Source organism: Podarcis melisellensis, assembly GCF_964234715.1.
Source record: "Podarcis melisellensis genome assembly, chromosome: 11".
NCBI classification, from domain to species: Eukaryota; Metazoa; Chordata; class Lepidosauria; order Squamata; family Lacertidae; genus Podarcis; species Podarcis melisellensis.
Window position 1 is genome coordinate 53345513 of NC_138543.1, and position 19874 is coordinate 53365386.

Genomic DNA, 19874 nt, shown 5'->3' on the forward strand with positions numbered 1-19874 from the left:
ACTCCAATGAAAACTGAGCATGCACAATGGCCAGGAATGCTGATAGACACCAGCGGGGTGGGGGGACGGAAGAGAAATTGAAAACTAGGAGAGGAGAAGAAATGGAACAGAGTACAGTGGTACCTCTGGTTACGTACTTAATTCGTTCCGGAGATCCGTTCTTAACCTGAAACTGTTCTTAACCTGAAGCACCACTTTACCTAATGGGGCCTCCTGCTGCTGCCACACCGCCAGAGCACAATTTCTGTTCTCATCCTGAAGCAAAGTTCTTAATCCGAGGTACTATTTCTGGGTTAGCAGAGTCTGTAACCTGAAGCGTATGTAAGCCGAGGTAACACTGTAGCTGGAACACTGAGCTGGAGATCATCATGACATGAGCCACTAGATAAGATAAGAGCTGCCAAATGTAGAGGGGAAGGTATCGTGCAGCACAACCCTATGCAGGTTTCTTCAGGAGTAAAGTGCAATGATTTAGGGACACGGGTGGCGCTGTGGTCTAAACCACAGAGCCTAGGGCTTGCGAAACAGAAGGTCGGCGGTTCAAATCCCCGCTACAGGGTGAGCTCCCGTTGCTCAGTCCCTGCTCCTGCCAACCTAGCTGCTCGAAAGCACATCAAAGTGCAAGTAGATAAATAGGTACCGCTCCGGCGGGAAGGTAAATGGCGTTTCCGTGCGCTGCTCTGGTTCGCCAGAAGCGGCTTAGTCATGCTGGCGACATGACCCAGAAGCTGTACACTGGCTTCCTCGGCCTATAGAGCGAGATGAGTGCCGCAACCCCAGAGTCGCTGGACCTAACAGCTAGGGGTCCCTTTACCTTTTACTCCCAAGTAAGTGTGCAGAGGACTGCAGGTTTAACAGGGCAAGCAGAGGAAAGCCGAATAATCTTACTGCAGCTTAATGATGTCAGGACTGAAAAGAGTTTGGGATTATATCCTTGGCATGTGTGTGTTTGTATGCCTTTGCTCTGTCACACCCTGGTGCCGTTAGTAAGACAATTAGTTTAACAGTTCCCTGTCTCCAACTGTCTGCCAAATGTTGAATTGCATTGCAAATTAACCTGAGTTTATCACTTGCCATTAACTCTTCAAAGGCAGTTGTGGAACAAGATTTCCAGCAACCCCCTTGGGAAGTGCAGTCTGGAAATACGGATTTGCATGAACCAGAAGCCTTGATTATTATTATTTCTGCGGACAGCAGATCAGGGACAAAAGATTGTCTGGCTCCATATTAACCACCACCATTTTCCAGTTGAATACTCTATACGAATGCTGATACAGAAGACAGTGCCGTACAAACTGTTTCTGTTTTTTTAAAAAACCGAGGACTGCGCTGAAAATGTTTTTAATCTGTTAATACTTTGGAAAGCTTTCAGCATTAAAAATATATATAAAAACATGTAAGGCATATGGAAACAGGTGTGTCTGAACTAAGCCGGATGTCTGTATCAGATAAAGAGAGGCGAAAGTAACTCTGTTCTCTTATCTAGGTCATTGAGCCATCATACTGATGAAAAAGAGTGAGTTGCAACTGTTCGATATATTCTGATGCAGTAATGAGGAGGTAGGTTGGAAAGATTGTGGTCACCTTGGGGAAGATGCACAATTTGCACGCCCCCCCCAAAAAAAAATATCTCCAAGGGGCTAGATCCCAGACACTAGCACAACTTGAAGCAGGAGATCTGCTGTTACCCTCAAGGCCTGGCTTACCTTCTTCTAAAGTCTCAGCCTCAAAGTTGTAACTGATTGATGAATTACAAAGTTAGTCTTCAGGTCTGTGTGCCCCTTTTCCACTAAAGGAAGCACTGTGCGGTGAACATTTTGACAAGTCCAAGACACTAATCCTGCCAGAGTTCTGAACGGGTTCAGCTGTTGGGCACATAGCCTGCATGCTTCTGAGTGCTTTATTGATTGAAAACTTTCTAACAGAAGTATACAATAGATATTATAGGCAAAATGAGAAATAAAAATAAACAATTATTCATTCTTTAACTGATGCTTGCTTTGCACATCCATTTGTTATTAAATTTTTCAAGACCTCCGATCTTCCCTTTGCATTCCCGATTTAAATTCCTTAAACACGTGCTTAAACTTTACTTTCTCCATATTTTTTGACTTACTATAAATTTTTTTTTGGTACCATTATCCTATGGGGATTTCATTTCCTATAATTCCTAGCAGGAAGGCTTCAGGTTTTTTAGGGAAGGAGCATTTGAACATTTTCTTAAGCTGGTTATAAACCACTTCCCAAAGTTGTCTGATCTTTTTACAGTTCCACCACATGTGGATCCATGTACCTTCAGCCTCCATGCATTTCCAGCGAATGTTTGTTCTAGATCTGAACATTTTAGCTAGCTTAACAGGTGTTAGATGCCACCTGTAAAGAATCCAGTGGCAAAGAGTTCATGCTTCCTGATTCCCAGGGACTGGTAGCCTCCTTCTTTACAAATCAAGCTCTTGGTTTTATTGGATGAAGTTTGTAATTCAGACGGGTTCTTTGACTGTGCTTTGTAAGTTTTATGAATTTTTAAAAAGTTTATTTAAAAAGTTGTTTTTTAAATAGAGACAGCTGGGGTGTCCAATTTTAAACAAACCCTCCATCAGATTGCTTGATCTTTGGACAAGCGCTGGGTTGGGGAGAAGAGAGAGCCAGTGTGGTGTTAAGAGTGTTTACAATGTCTCTCTCTCATATTTTTCCCCCCATGTAACATTTTTACAAATCAGTTTCATTTGTTGAGACATTAGGAAGAAAAGGGGGAAGGAGGTGGAGGGGGGAGAAGATGGGTGGGGTCGGGTGGCAATGTTTCTATTCTACTTACTATATGTAGGGTTTGGTGTCAGCGTTGCTTGTGCAGGTTCTTTGCTGTTCACTTGTGTTCCTTTGGTGGTGAGAGAGGTTGGGGTTGGCCTAGAGTGTGGTTGTTTGTTTGTGGTTGGCTGTGGTGGTCTTTGTTTTCATGTGTGAGTGGGGTGGGTGGGTGTTTTGGATCAGGTTAGCCATATTGATTTGTATGCTGTTGGTGGATTGTTGTTGTTGTTGTCTTGTTGGGCTGTGTATGTGATAAAAGGGAGCCATATTGGGGTGAAGGTGTCTTCTTCTATTTGTCCCTGTGTCAGTTTCAGTTTATTGGTTAATTTTTCTAGTAGGGCTGTTTCCCATACTATTTGGTACCCAAGCAAACTGCCAAAGGTCTTTGGGAAATACTAATGTTTTAAGAAGCAACCTAAAATTCAGCAATGTAGCCTGAAGAAGGGTCAGCATTCTAGCATTTTGATGTCACAAATGAAAAAAGGAGTGTTTTGGACACTCGCCACACAGACCTCCTGTTCTTGAGGAACCCTCAACAAAGCCTTCTGAGATGGGGGGTTAAAAGCAGCACCTTGAATAGAGCTCTGGAAGAGTTCACACCCAGTGCTGACCTGCCAAAATAGCTTCCGTTCTCTTACCAGCTATTGTGCGGAGAAATATTCAGCAGGTAGAATTCTTCCTGCGGAAGCTACTCTTCTACAGGTTGAGCGGTGGCTAAAGGAATGGAAGCCCTTCCAGACCAAAGCATTGGCAAACTTACATTTCAATCCGTTTCACTGATCAACTGAAAAAAGTTCAAACTACTCATGTTTACATTCGAATTATCCATGAGATGGGCGAGATCCACCAGTCTTTGTATGATCCTGTATTCCAGGGGTGGGGAAGCTGTGGCCCAGCAGATGTTCCTAGACTACAACGTCGGCCATCCCTGACCATTGGCCAGGATGGGTGGGGCTTGTGGGAGCTGCGGTCCTTCAAAACCTGGAGGGCACATGTTCTCCACCTTTGCTGCACTCCTAGGAGCAAATGGTTATAATATAGCTCAAACTATTAATCCAGCCAGTCCAGTATCACTTACTTCTACTTGGAAGTTTCTCCAAAGCATAGGTGGAGGTCTTTCACATCACCTGACCCCTTTTTGACTAGAGAAGGACATGGGACCTTCTGCCCATAAAGGATGGCCTCTAATACAGAGTGGTGGCACCTTGAGAACATCTTGCATTTCACCAGACCTACCAATGGAACTTCTTTGTGCATTGCTAAGCAATCACAATGACTTATGCACAATCTCCCTGCTGCCTGGGTGTGTCTGACTTGTTTACTTCCTTGCATGATTTCATGAATGCATTTATTTATAGCACGAAAGCATTCAAGGCAAGCGGCTGGAACATTGGGCTTGGACTGAGAAGACCCAAGTTCAAATCACCACTTGGCCATGTAGGTAAAATGGGAGGAGCAGCACGTAGAATGCCTTGAGTTCCTTGGAGGAAATGTAAATATAATAAATAAATGAAAACTAAAGGATAAAAAGAAGAGCTGCATTGTGGGATATGGCTTGGACTTAGAACTGTGATGTCAATGCATTCAGGGGGGAAATAAGCTGAAATTTTACAGCAGCATGGAGCTGGGGGTGGTTCTGAAATGAAAGGCTTCCATTATATGCTCCAGGAATTTCTGAAATAAGGAGATCTGAAATAACCTTACAGGAGAATTCTGTTGGATCAGACAAGGACCTATCGAGTTCCACATCCTGTTTCTCGCAGTGGCCATCAAGAAGTCTCTAGGGAGCCTACAAGTAGGGCATGAGGGCAACAGCCCTTTCTCATTGCTTCTAAGGTACGCTACTTGTGAACATGGAGGTTCTACACATCAGATGCTGCTAAGTGGCACCAGATCGCCCAACTTGCCTAGCCAGTTGCAGTTTCATTGCTGGCTTAGTTTGTATCCCACACTTTCTGCCGGATACAGTTTAATCCATAAAAGCTGCTAAGGACAAAGCAGCTAAAAATGGCTGACGGAATATAGACAACTTCCTTACACTGAGTCAGACCACTGGCCAACGAACACAGACTGGCAGCGGCTCTGTAGGGATTCAGACAGGACCGTTCCAAGATGTTTGGGACTGAAGCTGGGATTTTCTGCGCACAAGACATGAACTGGACTTTCCATTTAATATAAAAAATCTTGACCAGTTGATCAGAGGTAGAAAAAGACTGTGCCTGGTAAACCTCCTTAGGCAGGGAGTTCCAGAGGTGGCTACTGCAGAGAAGGCCCTGCTGCATTTAACTATCGATCTAACTTCTGGTATATGAGACAAATGGAACCACTGCTCCCAAAAGCTTTCCCAAAGACTTGTGGGATTTAAGAGATTTAGGGCACAATTCTATACCAGCTGACTTTCTGGGCATAAGCTCCATGGAACTCAATGGGACTTACTTTTGAATAGGATTGTGGTGTTATGTTTTAAATGGTAGAAACAGAACCTTGAGTTGTGCCCAGAAACTGAATGACACATGAGGACACCTTATTTTTAATTTCCACCTTTGGCGCTGCCCTACCTACATTTCCCAAAGCAACTCACTTAACTGATCTCTTGGCTCCATAAGCTTTGTGAAAGCATAAATTACCACACTTAACATTTAGGAAGCCCGTTCAGCATGCACGTAAATGCGACTTTCAATAACTATTTGCCAGGCAAATAGCACGAAGCACTAGGAGTCAGGGCGTCTAGACTGCCCTCTTGAGCTCTCCTAAAACAGGCTTTATGAGCACGAGTGAGAATCAAGAGTTTCCCATGCCTCAATGTCCCCTCTATAAAATGGGTGCAATAGCAATTTGCACCACCACGTCGCCCATGGCAGGCCACTTTCTTTTGTCCAACTGATTGAGCTCATAGGGCTGAGATCCAAGAGACTTGAGTTTAAATGGCTGCAATATGCAAAATGAGATTGCTGAATCCCAGATGGCATACACTGATAGAATTTGCATGACAACAACCCTGGAGTTGTTGGCTTGTTGTTAATGAGCAGCATGCTGCTACACACTGCTACACACTGCCTTCCTGCTCCATGGTGCTAGCAAGTGCTAGAAATAAGACAGTTGATGTCCAAACTCTGGATTGTGTGGCTTATTTCTTGCTAACAAACCAGGATTTGTAAGCCAGCAGTAGAGATAGGGGCAGACTTTGACCATCTTTCACAATAGAGGTCAAAATTTGGCACCCCAAAATGGATCTTTTCGATTATGGATCGTCTCAATTTTGCGCCCCTGGCTTGGCACCCTGTGTGAGGGAATTGCTACACCGTCCTAAATTTGGCGCCGCAGTAGAAGACCCTGGTTTAAGGCTCGCTTAGCAATCCTGGCTTGTGTGAACACAGCCAGTGGTATCTTTGAGCCCTAGATATTTCTGCAAAAGGCCCACAACTCCAACTTTTAAAAATCATTATTATCACTTCACACATCCTGCTAATAATTTGTGGCACAAAGCTCCAATTCAAAGCTTGTGGCCTGAAGTAAAGGTAAAGGGACCCCTGACCATTAGGTCCAGTCATGGCCGACTCTGGGGTTGTGACGCTCATCTCGCTTTATTGGCCAAGGGAGCCGGCCTACAGCTTCCGGGCCTGGAGAGTTACGCTTAAATTAAGCTCTTGGTGCACTGTAAACAGGGTGTGCAGGGAGCAAACACTTGCAGGTGAATTGGGAAAATGAGCTGAAGTAGATGCTTCAAGGTATTTCTTCCCCAGTATCAGTGGACATTCCGAGCTGAGAATACCTGCCTGCTGGACCCTCCAAGATCCTGGGGAAATATGAGCAAAACGTACCCAAGAACCTCTGTGCGTTGCAGTTCCCTGACATTTCAGCATCCTATCTCTAATGGCAGTGGCAGTGTTAAATTCCCCAGTGGGACTACTGCAGATGAATTTGTTTAATCGGTTCCCAAACTATAGAATTCACAGTGTCAAATGCTCATTTATTCAATAGACTTTATGGATATGTCTAGGAAACTGGAGCCTAATTATTCTGACGTTTTCCCAAGTCCCAGTGAAGCCTACATGGGAAACCACAGGGATTAATTACCCTGCAACAAACCGTCCAGCCAGTTTAAAATAATTTTAAGTCCAATTGATTTTAGTGGTAGGAGAGATCAGAGCACACCCATAATTCCCTCAGTGAATAAAAAGGGACTGAAAAGTTTATGGAACATTACCTAATTACCTACAAAAACATTTGCACTTTTTTAAATTCCTGGTTTACCCACCCAAGGTATAATAATAATAATACTTCACACTTTAGTTTGGAGCACTTCGCATGCATTATCCTAAGATAGATTTGCTTTATTATTCCCATATTGCAGATGGGAATGTTGAGGCCAAGAGCACAGAACCTTGCATCACTCATAAATTCCTGCAGTCATATCCACACTTAGCTGGGAGAAGTAAGCCCCCTGAAACTATAACATCTCGTCTGAAGAAGCGTCCTGGTGAGCTCGGAAGCTTGCCGGTTATGTTGTGGCATTTACTTCATACAGGTATTGTGCTACTGTCCTTCTGGATGTGATTTACCAGCCTGTACATGATGGAATGTAAATGCTTTCGGGGAAAGGACTTGCCCTTTTCCTTATGCCAGCCCACAAAAATACAGTGGTACCTTGGGTTAAGTACTTAATTTGTTCTGGAGATCCGTTCTTAACCTGAAACTGTTCTTAACCTGAAGCACCACTTTAGCTAATGGGGCCTCCCGCTGCTGCCACGCCACCGGAGCACCATTTCTGTTCTCATCCTGAAGCAAAGTTCTTAACCCGAGGTACTATTTCTGGGTTAGCGGTGTCTGTAACCTGAAGCGTATGTAACCTGAAGCGTCTGAAACCCGAGGTACCACTGTACCATATACATGGATGGTGCCTTATATATAAACACAGTAAATTAATAGCAGTACAATATAGCAATAACAGCAATGGCTTGATTTGACGTGGAGCGCACTCTGGTCTCTCTAAGCATGGCTCCCTACCTAATTCCCATTAGCCAATCTTGCTCATTGTGCAAGTAATAGTAGTTGAGGCTAATCCGTGCGCGCACGCCTGCACCTAACTTCTATTCCTTTCCTCCTCTGACACTTCCTCAAACCTTTCCTGCTTTTTCTCTCCCTTCTCTCCTCCTTCTCCCCCCCTCTGCCTCCTCCCCAGACTTCAGGAATTAAAGAGGAAAAAAAATAGCTTTCAGAAACCCGATGCCTTTTTTGCGCAATACAATCACTGTGCTGCTTTTTTTTTTAAATAAAAAAGCGACAGGGTGTCTAGACGCCCACGTGATAAGAGACGGGCGGCGCGCGCGGCGCGGGGGGGGGGTGGACGGGGACGACGACGGGTTTGCCTGGGCAGGGCAGCGCCGCTGCGCAGTCTGGAAGCCACCGAGGCAAGGCAAGAGATCGGGAAGGAGGGAGGGGGAAAGAGAGAGGGAGGGAGGGAGAGAGAGAGAGAAATAACCGGGGGAGGAGGAGACGGAGCCTGGCTCGAGCTGGCTGGCTGTCTCGAGAGGAGGGATCAGAAGCGAGAGCTGCCCAAGCGCGCCCCCCCTCCAGCCAGCCAGCCAGGCGGCAGAGGCGCACTGGGGCTCTCCGCTTAGGTGACCTCCCCTTGCAAAAAGAGCTCTCGCCCGAAGGTTTTTTTTCCATTTTATTTGAAACCCCCCCTTTTTTTTGCAAAATCGCGGAGCTGCAAAAGGAGAGCCGGGAAGGAGGAGAGAGAGGGAAGGAGGGAGGGAAGAAGAAAAGAGGTGGAGGAAGAGCGCGAGAGCGCGCAGCCAAGCTCCGGGCTCTGCTGCTGCTGCGTTTCGGGAAAGGAAGAAGGGAACGGAAAAAGGAAGGGAGGGGAAGGCAAGAGCCAGCCCAGGCGAAAGGAACTGGGTGGATAGTAAACCCCCCCCCTCCTCGCCCTCGCCGCCGCCGCCCGGTTCCTCCTCGGGCTTTCTGCTGCGTGCCTGTGTGTGTCGACGAGAGAGGCGATGCTCCTGCTGGAAGGAGGAGGCGGAGGGCAAGCGGCGCAGGCAGCCGCCAGACGCAAGAGCTGAGAGCGGAATTGCCGGAGAGGCGGAGGAGGGGCTGGCGACACTTTTTCCGCCGCTGTCATTAAGAGGAGCGTCCTCGCTCACTTCTCCCGGATTCCTTTCGATCGCCGACGGTCCCCCGACCCATCCTTCTCCTTCGCCCCTGGAACCAGAGGAGAAGGGGGGAGGGCAAGGAAAAAGGTGGCGGTGGGTGGAGAGATCTTTTAAAGGGAGAACTTTGAAGGGAGGGGGGCCCGGAATCCTGCGTTTTAAAAACTCTCCCTTTCTTGCTCGGAAAAGGAAGCAAAGAAGCGAGGGGCCACCCCGCCAGGGAGCAGCAAGATCAAAGCGCGTTTGGGAAGGGCAGACGCCGCCAGGGAGCGACCGGATCAAGGTGCTGCGAGCTGATCCGCAGATCGGGAGAGAGCTGCTCCTGCAAAGCTCTGCTTGGAAGAGGCGAACAAAAACAGACCTATCGGGGCGAAAAGGAACGGGGATCTTTGGATGTTTTACTGTGGATTTTCTTCCCCCCTTCTCGACCACAGATTTTTCTTCTTCCTTTGAAACGACCAGATCTAAATTATTCTCTTATTTTTTTTAGTTTTTGGCTCGCCCCCATCCCCATTTTTGTAAACACCAGGTTCCCTCTTCCCCCTTCTGCACTTTTGGGCTGGATTTAGCACCTACTTTGATCACCTAAGGATCTAAAATCTTGTGCCTTTTTTTTTTTGCAACATTAAAGAAAATATTTTTTTTTGTTTGGAAACGAAGCTCCCTCCGCATCACCTCGCCGGAGGGCTTCTCCTTTGAACCACCGCTGAAGAAAATACTTCCATATCCCGTGGAGTTTCTTTGGACCGGGGGAGGGGGGCGCAGAGGGCATGTTTCGCTCTTCCCAAATCACCCCAGAACCCTTTCTTTGCCCCTTAGTGGATAATCCCCCCACCACACGCACGCTTTAAAGAAACTGCAGGGGGTTTCTCCTTTTGGCTGTTGTTTTTGTGGATCTAGAAGGATTTGCGAAGAGAGGGAGCAAGGCAGACTTGAACCCGAGCCTTTCCCCAAGAGACTGGCGCATGCTTCACCTTGCTTCGCCTGCGTCTCCCGCAGCAGGCAGCGCGCGGCGGCCGGCGCCCCCATCTCCCCCCGGCTCCGTCCTCTGTTTCCACTTCATCCCCATCATTTCAGGCTGCTTCTACTGGCTGCCTGGACTCGGCTCCCGGATTCTTCATGAGTTGCGGACGACATGCCCGTTTTTTAGCCGGGGAACCTTCTTCTCGTCCCGCATGTTCAGGACCAAACGATCGCTGCTCGTCCGAAGACTCTGGCGGAGCCGTGCGCCCGGCGGGGAGGAAGAAGGCGGCGAGCTTGGAGAGGGGGCCGCCGACAGCCGGGCGCATGGGGCGGGCGGCGGCGGAGGAAGCCGGGGTTGCTGCATGGGCAAGTCGGGGAAGCTCGCCAAGGCACACCTCGGATCGGAGGCTGAACTGAAAGCGCTGACCCACTCGGTGCTGAAGAGGCTGAAGGAGAAGCACCTGGAGGGCCTCCTGCAAGCCGTGGAGTCCCGGGGGGGCACGCGGACCTCCTGCCTCCTGTTGCCCACCAAGGTGGACTCCAAACTGGGCCAGCATTGGTACTCGCTCCCTCTGCTGCTGTGCAAAGTCTTTCGGTGGCCCGATCTCAGGCACTGCTCGGAAGTCAAGAGGTTATGTTGCTGTGAATCTTATGGGAAAACGCACCCGGACCTGGTCTGCTGCAACCCCTATCACCTCAGCAGGCTCTGTGAACTAGGTAGGCACCGCTTTACAAATAACCCCTTACACCCCCACCCTCAAAAAACCCCCTGAGTGCATCGCAGTGTGTGTGTGTTTTGGACGGTCAAAAAAAAAAGGGAGAAATGTCAGGCCTTTACATTCCAAGTCTTGCCGCCTTCAAGTTGCTCTGGGTCTTTGTGGTGCATTGGAATTTTATTCGGGGGGGGGGGCACAGCCTTGCATCATTCCCTGGAAATGTTGAGATCTGGAATTAAGGGGCGACCCATATTATTCGGCCAGGCACCCAGTTTAAGTAGGGTACCTCCCTGTGCCCATTCCAGCTTTGTTTTGTTTTTAAAAGTTACAAGTTTGATGCCCTGTCAAAGAAAAGCCCTGTGTTTTTGTTGTGCATCAGAGGCTTCCCATATATGTCTGTTTTCCTAAGTTAAAAAATAAATAAAATACCCAGGGAAATTTTTAATTTTAGGTTTGAAAGAAGCCCAAAGGGAATTTTCTGTGAGTAGTGAGAACAGTATCAGACAACCTTTTTTCTCTCTATTGCAAACCTGCCCAGTTCTGGGTTTTAGTGTTTGAAGTTCCTGTTGGACCTGCAATCAGGGGGAATGAAGAAAGCATGCAACAATGACAGAAGGCTCTCCCGCCCCCCACACTCTGTAAATAAATGCATTTTAAAAACCCAGGCCATTAGTTTCAGGTGACATCAAACATTCCTCTGTGTTTTCTTAGTGTAGATTTACTATTTATGCAAAGGAGCTGTAACGCATAGTGCAGGATCAAAGAAGTCCTGATTGGTTTTTGGAAAATACATCCCCAGATCCTCCGGTTTTTTAACATACAGATCTCCAGCCAGCCTGAGGTTTGCAAAAGTAATCCAACACTTTGCTGGCCAGCCGTCCCCAATATTCTCCCACTCAGCCCTCCTTCGCTGCTATAATATAAAAGACAACACACAATTTCCAGGCACCAATCTTCTTTCCTCCTCCGGGCAGGCTGCCTTTTGGTTTCCAAACTGGAAAGGTTGAAGGGGGGGGGGAGAGAGAATTATCCTCAATGCAAACCCTTTTTTTGTGTGTGCTTCTGAGTGTAAAGTTCACAGCCTGCATCAAATTTTGTGTATGTGAGTGAGTGAAAGAGAGAGAGAGATAGAGAACTGCTTTGGTATGCCTTAAGTCATGCTAGCGACCCCTCTCTCCCACCCACCCCCTCTGAAAATCTCGAGGCTGCAAACTCCCCCCACTCTGACCCCCTTCTTCCCCAAACCGCTTGCAAAAACTTTGGCACAACTTTTGAGCAGCGCAGAAGAAAACTGCCCAGTTATGCAGGGCCGGGAAGTTCTTTTGCTGCTGCTGCTGTTGTTCTTTTCAAAGTGGGAGGAAAATGTGAGTCTTGAATTCTCTGTACTTGTACCCTTCTCTCTCCCCCCCCCCAGCCATCCCACCCGCCCTCTTTCCTCTCCCCACTCTCCCCCCCCCCAGGCTTTCTGTGAAATGTTAAATGTGCATGCGGAGAGCTAGCCGGGGATTATCAGGGAGCCGGGATCAGTTGGTGATTTCCAGAGCTGGAGTGTTTCAGCCCAGCCAAGGAGGCCCCCGCTCGAGACAGCCAGAGGAGCAGATAGTGCGAGCGACTGGCGCCAGCCGGCCCCCTTTGTTTATCTGACAGTTAAATATCAAGGCAATCGCCGCCTAGCCTGCCCTGCCTCCAACCCCCAGAGCTAAGACAAACAGTTTTGCTACAAGAATGCCACTGTTATCATAAGTTCCTATCTTTCTCTCTCTCTCTCCCCCCTCCTCTCTTCTCATGGCTCTGCTTTTATTTTCTCTGTACTTTTCTAATTCCAGAGTCTCCCCCTCCTCCTTATTCGAGATATCCAATGGATTTTCTCAAACCAACTGGTAAGTAGACTTGTTTTTAAAACAAACCGAACATTTTGGGGGGGATGGGAAACTTGGAAACTTTTTTTTTCCTGGGAAGGCGGTTCTCTCCCCACATTGCATGCTCATGGCTCTTATGATTGTATTGTTCTGTATTATTATTATTATTTATTATTAAAAATCCATAGGTTTGTTTTGCTTTTTTCAGCTCTTGTTTGCTTTCCTAGCACTCCTACACAGTTAATCACAAGCAATTCCGCATTGAGATAAGTGGGATTTGCTCCTGAATAAGTGTGGATTGTGGGATTTTAGCCTTTGTTCTTTAAACCCACCAGCTTTCATAAGAAGAGTCTGCCACGGGTTTTTTCTAAGCTTGCCTTCCTTACTTGGAATAAGTTCCTTTCAAGTCAATGGGGTTTACTTCCAGTCTGATTGAGATCTAAGTATATTTGCATCTAAGTCCAAAAGAGGCTGCAGAGGAACAAGCATTCCTCACCTGTTCCTGCACATAATTTACTCAGATGTAAGACCAAAACGAGTTCAGGGGAGACAGACTCTCCCAACTTAAACCTGCAGTCCAAATTAAAAACGAAAACAAACTTGGTTTCTGTCAAAATGCAAACGAAAAGAGCACTGCTTCATGTCATCCTGACATTTCACCTGTAATGTTTTAGGAGGAGCAGAAGGTGGAACAATAGAAAACTATTTATTTTTGATTGGTGAATAATGGAATGAGTGGATTTCGAGTAATACGGGTTTCCTGAAATGTCCTATTTGTTATTTCACTTTTGCTTGAAAATCCTGCTTTTGGCACAAGTAAGAGCACACCGAGAAAGAATTATGAAGGGGCACACAGATGTTTTTAGCACATTTCTCCCTGCATCCTTGGTTGCTTGTAATTGAATGGCAGGCTGCCAGGGCAGAAGCCCATTCGAGGCTGGCACCAAACGCTGTTGCGGTTGTCTGCATAAACTTTTGGCTGGCAGCAGGGCTCACCCTGTGCTAGATAAATAGGCTGGCATTGTGGAGAGGAGAGAGAGGGTTTAGTGAAAATCGGAAATGTGGATGAAACTGAGGGGGGAGGGAAATAAAATTCCACAAAGCCACTTCTTATCTCTCCCAAAGATTAATGGACCAAAATACAGATTGCAGAGCAGTTGTCTCTATTGATTACATCCTGATGTCAAGTCGAGTCAATAGAGTTAGCAAGGTTTTTAAAATTGACTTCTTTGTAAAGGCCCAGTTTCAGGCAGTACCAGGAAACTAGTCTCTGCTCCACCGAAGTAAAACTTGTTACTGTTCAGTTCCCTGGACCTGTCTAGTTTGTCAAGTTTAAACATGGTTAATCCCCAGGGATGTACAAGATTGCAGTTTCCCTCTTCAGTGTTCCGGCCACTTTAGGCTGTAAGCTCCTTGCAGGCAGAGACCTTTATGAGAGCTGATGTAGTGTAGACTGAGCTATGAATCAGGAAGTGCTTAGTTCAGTTCTTTGCCATGAATGTGGCCTCCAGCAAATCACTCTCAGCCTCAATTCCCCCATCTGCAATTTGGGGCCTAATAACACTGACATGCCTCTCTTCCAGAGTTTATTAGGATTACAGCTGGATATTGCATGTGAAATACTTTGAACCCTTGAAAGCACTATGCTGCTGTTCAGTATTATAAACAACAACGATTTCTTAAAATACTAAAATTGATTGAAGCACAGCTGTGGACACCCCCCCCCCCGCTTTGTTATTTTTGTAACTTTATGTGTGTTGAGGTGTTTAGCTCTCTTTTGGCCTGCAGTTCTTCTGCATGGAGTGAGGATCATTGAATACAGTGCTTCTTACTTCAGAGTAAACATGCACTGCCCAAGGTAGTCGCGTCTTGCTGACATTTCTTTATGCCACGTGCAAGCAGGAGAATGGATTTGCAAGGGGTAGGAAACATCATTTAGATGTGCTCACTGAGATGACAATTAATGTCATGGTTTGCAATCTTTGCAACGCACAATTTATTGCTTGCTTTAGCAAGCAATAGTGTGTGGTTTCTGATAGACATATGCCCACTCCAAGGTTGCGTTAGATGCTAAAGCATCTATCATAACAGGTTCCCAGCAGTCTGTCACATTGCAGTGTGACGAAGAACAAGAAATAACAGGTTCAAACCCCATGGCATCCTTAAATGCACCCATTTTAATTTTGCACTATATGGGTGCCATTCATTCCAAAGAAGGGGGAAAGATTACATTTGGGGAGTCTGTTTTGCAGTGTTGCAAAAGCTGACCTGGCACCTATAGACAGGGACTGCAGTTAGCCAGCTGTGCTCCAGTGGATGGCAGAATGGACTTGAAGCTATGACACTTTGCAATCAAATAACTGTTCTCGGTGCAGCCTTGGGCAAGTCACCTTCGCTCAGTCTCAGTTTCTCATTTGTAAAATGGTGGTGCTGTTTTATCTATCTATCTAGCCTGCTTTTCAGACAAATGCTGTCTCCCAAGCGGCTCACATCAATTAAAAAAACAAAATAATGACGAAGAGGCGGGCCCTGCCCCCAGGCTTGCAAACCGAAAAGACAAGACACACAAGGCAAAGGGGAGTGGAGGGAAAAGGTAGAGAGGGAGAGATCTTGGCTTGACAGCGCCAGACAGAACAATGTGGTGAGTTGTAAACAGGCGTTGATCGTCTGGGGCCAGACAGATCTTCCCTTGCTTGGAGGCCTTTGCTGTCGGGATAGAGGTGCTGGCAACTGACCCAGCAGCCCTGACTGGTGGCTGAGGCCAGAATGTGCTTCCTGCCACTTCTGCAATCCAGGGACACAACTGCCGGGTCCTTAGAGCTGAACGTTCTTTCTAGTAGGGAAGGGGAGAGACAAAAGTCACCTGCCTCTGGTCAGTGTCAGTGTTTGTTGTTACCTTTCGGGACTCGTAGTGCAGGCAGTATGAGAGGTGGCGGCAGAGCTAATGACGGGCAGAGCTAACAAATTCTGGATTTGTTCCCAGGACGCTGGTAGCCAGTGCTGAGGGCAGACTGAGATGATGAGGCCATGGCCTTTTCGCCAAAATGGTCCAACCTCTGCTGGTCAGGGGACAGAGCTAGGCTGGCCTTGGCCTTGCCATAATGTTCTTCTTGGGAAGCAGAGGATACATTGCAGGAGTTCTTGGTTTTCCAGCTGAAGGATGGGTTCAGAGTCTTGCTGTCCCGTTAAAATGTGCAATGTAAAAATGGTGTTGCTTTATCTTGCGGCCGTTTCCTCTGAACTAAGACCTAGTGCATTTGATCAAGCTTTATCCCAAGGAAGTCTGCACACTATTGCAGGTTCAAGAGTGCAATTCTAAACACAAAGCCGAGCCAGGGAGACTTACTTCCAAGCAAAAGTGGTTAGGATTGAGGTGTCAGTGTTGTTATTTGTGTGTATGTGTTTAAAAAAGCACATTTTTGTTTATTTACTGCTAATTGCTGTCTGTTGCAGAGACCCAAGGGAATTTGGAAAGAGTGGGCATATCTGGCAACACCAGAGCTGTTTGGAAAGAATGGTTAAGGGCCTGCCATTTGGTTTCCGGTAAAGATGCTAGGATAAATCTATTAGCAGGAGTTTAAACATCCAGCCGGCTGTTGCCAGGGCCTCATTTTCAGTTAGTGGAGTGATATATTTATTCATTAGCAAGTGTTGACATAAGGTAGCAAAACTGTGTGTAAACAGAAAAAAAAGCCACAGAATGTGAACGTGCCGTTTTGAAAGGAAAAGTTCTCTGTATCGGCCAATGGGAAGTGATTAATGGACCCGGTCGGAAATGAAAAGCCCCCCCCCCTCCTTTAAGTCCGCTTGGCAGTTGAACTCTGAATATTGTCGCACGTGGAGCATGGAGACAAAAATACTCCATAAGTCTGTCATTACAGGTGGTTATTACAACCTCTGACTCCCATTTGACTTCCTGTTTAATCAAGGCCATTGTGAGGATTGAGAGAGTGAGCAAAAGAGAAGTCAGTTGGTCTGTATATCATTTCTATGTTCTGCTGTGATTTTCCCATCTCACTTTGCTAAAACTGTTGTTTAAATACTGTTTGTTTGAGCCTCAGTAGACAAGAGTAGTCCTGGTGCTTCAGCTGGAGCAACTTGGGGACAGTGCAGATTGGAACGCACTGTGTTTTGGAGTGGCACAACATTCTTCATCAGTGCAATTTCTCCGTTTGCTGATAGAGCAACTGTACTAATGAAAACATTGATTGTTGCCTTAGGATGAGGAACCTCTGGTCTTCCAGATGTTTTGCGGCTTACAGCTCCAGTCATCCCTGTTCGTTGGCCCTGCTGCCTGGAGCTAGATGGGAGCTGGAGCCACAACAAGATGTGGAAGGTTCCCCACAGGTTCCCCATTCTCTGCTGTTGGGCGCTTTGCATCCAAACTGGTGCTTAGGAATGCAAAACTCTTTCCCCCAGCCCTGCTCTTGGTAATATCACCTTGACAAGCCGCTGTGCTTGCAGCACCAACATGCCTGCGTAGTTAGATTATTTGAATTGCCTTTGCTTGCGAAAGGGTGTTCCTCGTGGATGTCTCCCAAAGCCTTTCTAAACAGGAATGTAGAAAACTTCAGAGCAACCTAATAAGATATGCAGATGTGTACTGTTAGTCCAGTTTTTCCAAAGAGGTTATGTGAGGCAGAGCAGAGAATCTGCAAAGCTATAGGCAATGGATGTTGAGTCAATACATGTTGAACAGCAGGAGTTTTGGTGCAGGGAAAAGAGAGACTGGTGACATGTGTACCACCAAATGATGGTTCAGAGTTCCAATTTCTGAGCTGCAAAGGTGAAGATCTTGAGAACTATATGCAGTCGTACCTCCGTTTACGTCACTCTCTGGTTATGTAAACTTCGGGATGCACGCCCGGCAAACCCGGAAGTATTTTACCGGGTTTTGGTGCAGAAGCGGTCCTCAGGTTGCGGAAACCTCGGGACCTGACCAGATCTCCGGAATGGATCCCGTCTGCAACTGGAGGTACCACTGTATATTCTATACTAGTTACTATTGAATTGATGGCTGGTAGCTGGAAATGTGGACAGTTGAAGTTCAGTTGTAAGTTCAACTTACAGTTGAAGTTGTTTTGGCCTACAACTCCCATGATCCCTAGCTAACAGCACCAGTGATCAGGGATGATGGAAATTGTAGTCCAAAACATCTGGAGGGCCAAAGGTTGGGGGTACCTGATGTAGAGCATGCATGTCACAAAGACACTTGCAAACTGTATATGTACATCAGAGAAAAACAACATGTGTGTTGCCTATCTGCTGTAATTTATCTTACCGTCTATCATGGTTGCAGCTGCCCTTCCAGTTAGTCCTGGGTGATGATCATGGCAATCCCATTTTTTCCTCCCAGCAGCCCTGTGAAGGGTAGATTATTACACTGAGAAATGTTGACTGCCCCAAGACCACCCAGTTTGCTTGCTGGTGGAGTAGGGATAGACACTCTAGGCATCTGGTCCAGGTTCAGATCTCTTTTGCCTGCCACACCATGCTCTTCCAAGGAGAAACCATAGAGTGGGAATCATGATTATAATTTGTTTTAGTGCTTAGAAGAGCTGAATCGGATATTGGCACATGTTGCATTTTAATCAACCCACGATGATAATAATAATAATAAAGGTTTTGTGGATGCTCTGTATGTGGGGCAATGACCAAGCCTAGGTATTTTTGAAAGCGAACATCACCTCCGCATAAAGCACTCTTATGCCACTTTATAACAGTTGTGGAGAATCTGGGGAACTGTAGTTTGGGAAGAGGGATGGGAATAATACACAACAGAATCTTTTGGAGAAGCCATGACTGTTAAAGTGGTCCGAGAGTGCTTTGAATGTACGGTGTGGAACTGGTGTTGAGTTTTAAAAATACCCGAAATATCCTTATCCTGTGTGTGAAGGAGTTGTAATTTGTTGCTGTCCTCATTGTGGGCCCTTTGCTCATTTATGTCTCCTTGGTTTTCAGAGACCCCTTTGTCCACATTCCTACCTGCTCCATGGCCTTTTCCCACTTTAGCTCCGGAAAATCCTCTCCCTTCCCTTGTTTTCCTAGAGGTTCCTGAATTGCAATGTGATCTCTGGTACTGAAAGGGGCATCTCAAGCCTCCAGTCACATCATGACCCACAGTATTAAATCACACACTGCTAATTCTGAAACATCAGGTTGGGAGAAACTGGGAAGGACTGTAGCTTGGTGGGTAGAAACACCTGCTTTACATGCAGAAGCTCCTAGGTTGAATCCCTGGCCTCTCCAGGTAAGGCCTGGAAAACCACCTGCTCCGAAATCCTGGAGAGCTTCTGCCAATCAGTTCAGATAATACGGAGCTAGATGAACCAGCAGTCTGTCTTTCTTTAAGGCCTACTCCCTGTCTGAGGTTTTCGGGAAGGGCCATAGCCCAGTGGCAGAGCATCTGTCTGGAATGCAGAAGGTCCCATCTTCATTCTCAGGTGGGTCTGGAAGAGACTCTGCAGTTATGAAATCTTGGAGAGCAGCTGCCGGTAGCCACATAGTGAGCTAGATGGACCAGAGGGTCTGACTCAGCATAAGGCAGCTTCCTATGTTCTGCAAAGCAACAGATGTCCCACTGTTGAGCTGGGTTTGGAAATCCTACAAGACGGGTGGAGGAACCTGCGCCCCACACTTGCAGGGCTTCAGCTTCCATCAGTGTGGCCACTAAGGGGTCAGGGAATGGGGAAGATAGAGCTCATCAGCACCTCCAAGGCCACGTAGTCTTCACCCCTGAGCTACAGTTTGGGACTTGGCCATCATTCTGTCCCTTCCCTCCATACGTTCAGTAGCTCCCCTCTGCTTTTTCATACTCTTTGCATGGGTCTAGCTCTATGTTATCTGGGCTGTACCACTTGAGGTTGCCAAGGGAGGTTCATGTGGTGGAGAGTGGAGCATTCCGCCATGTGAGTTACCACCGCTACCCCCAGGTCTGACCTGGTGCAGTCCAGGCTCCAGCTCATACCTGGAGTGAGAATTAGGGCCATCTCAAGAACGAAGCATTTGAAGTAGAGCAAGAGGCAAAGCGTTGATGTCTCATTAAAAAAATAAAACAAGAGGCCGTTTCCTTAGAACGCTGAAAACACTGTACATTTAGAAAGTGTATAGTATACAGTATTTCACAAGTAACTCAATTTCCTGTCTGCCCCATTGTTTTCAGTTTGATTAAGTATATCCTGTTAAACTGTATATTCCTGTTCAGGGTTATACTTGACTCTGATAAAATGAGATTACACAGTCGCATACGCACACATACACGTGTTCCTGCTCTTATTTTTTTCAGGAGTTAGTTCTTGGAAAAACAACTTGGAGGGATGGGTAGAGAGGGGTTGAAGGCAAAGACTCTGTGTTATTGCATGTGTCCATCGCTGTGCTGC

General features: G+C 46.7%; 1 protein-coding gene across 2 annotated transcripts in view; it reads left to right on the plus strand.

Moving 5' to 3' along the window:
• The window catches only part of SMAD7 (SMAD family member 7), a 109572-nt gene that overhangs the window by 51688 nt on the left and 38010 nt on the right, over positions 1-19874 (plus strand). The window contains exons 1-2 of one of the 2 annotated variants that reach the window (XM_081929870.1): positions 9077-10637; positions 12463-12516. In XM_081929870.1, coding sequence (XP_081785996.1) covers positions 9923-10637; positions 12463-12516 — 769 coding nt within the window. In that variant the 5' untranslated portion in view covers positions 9077-9922. Of the gene's footprint in view, positions 1-9076; positions 10638-12462; positions 12517-19874 lie in introns of those variants that run through there. The other variant, XM_081929871.1, reaches the window with a different exon arrangement.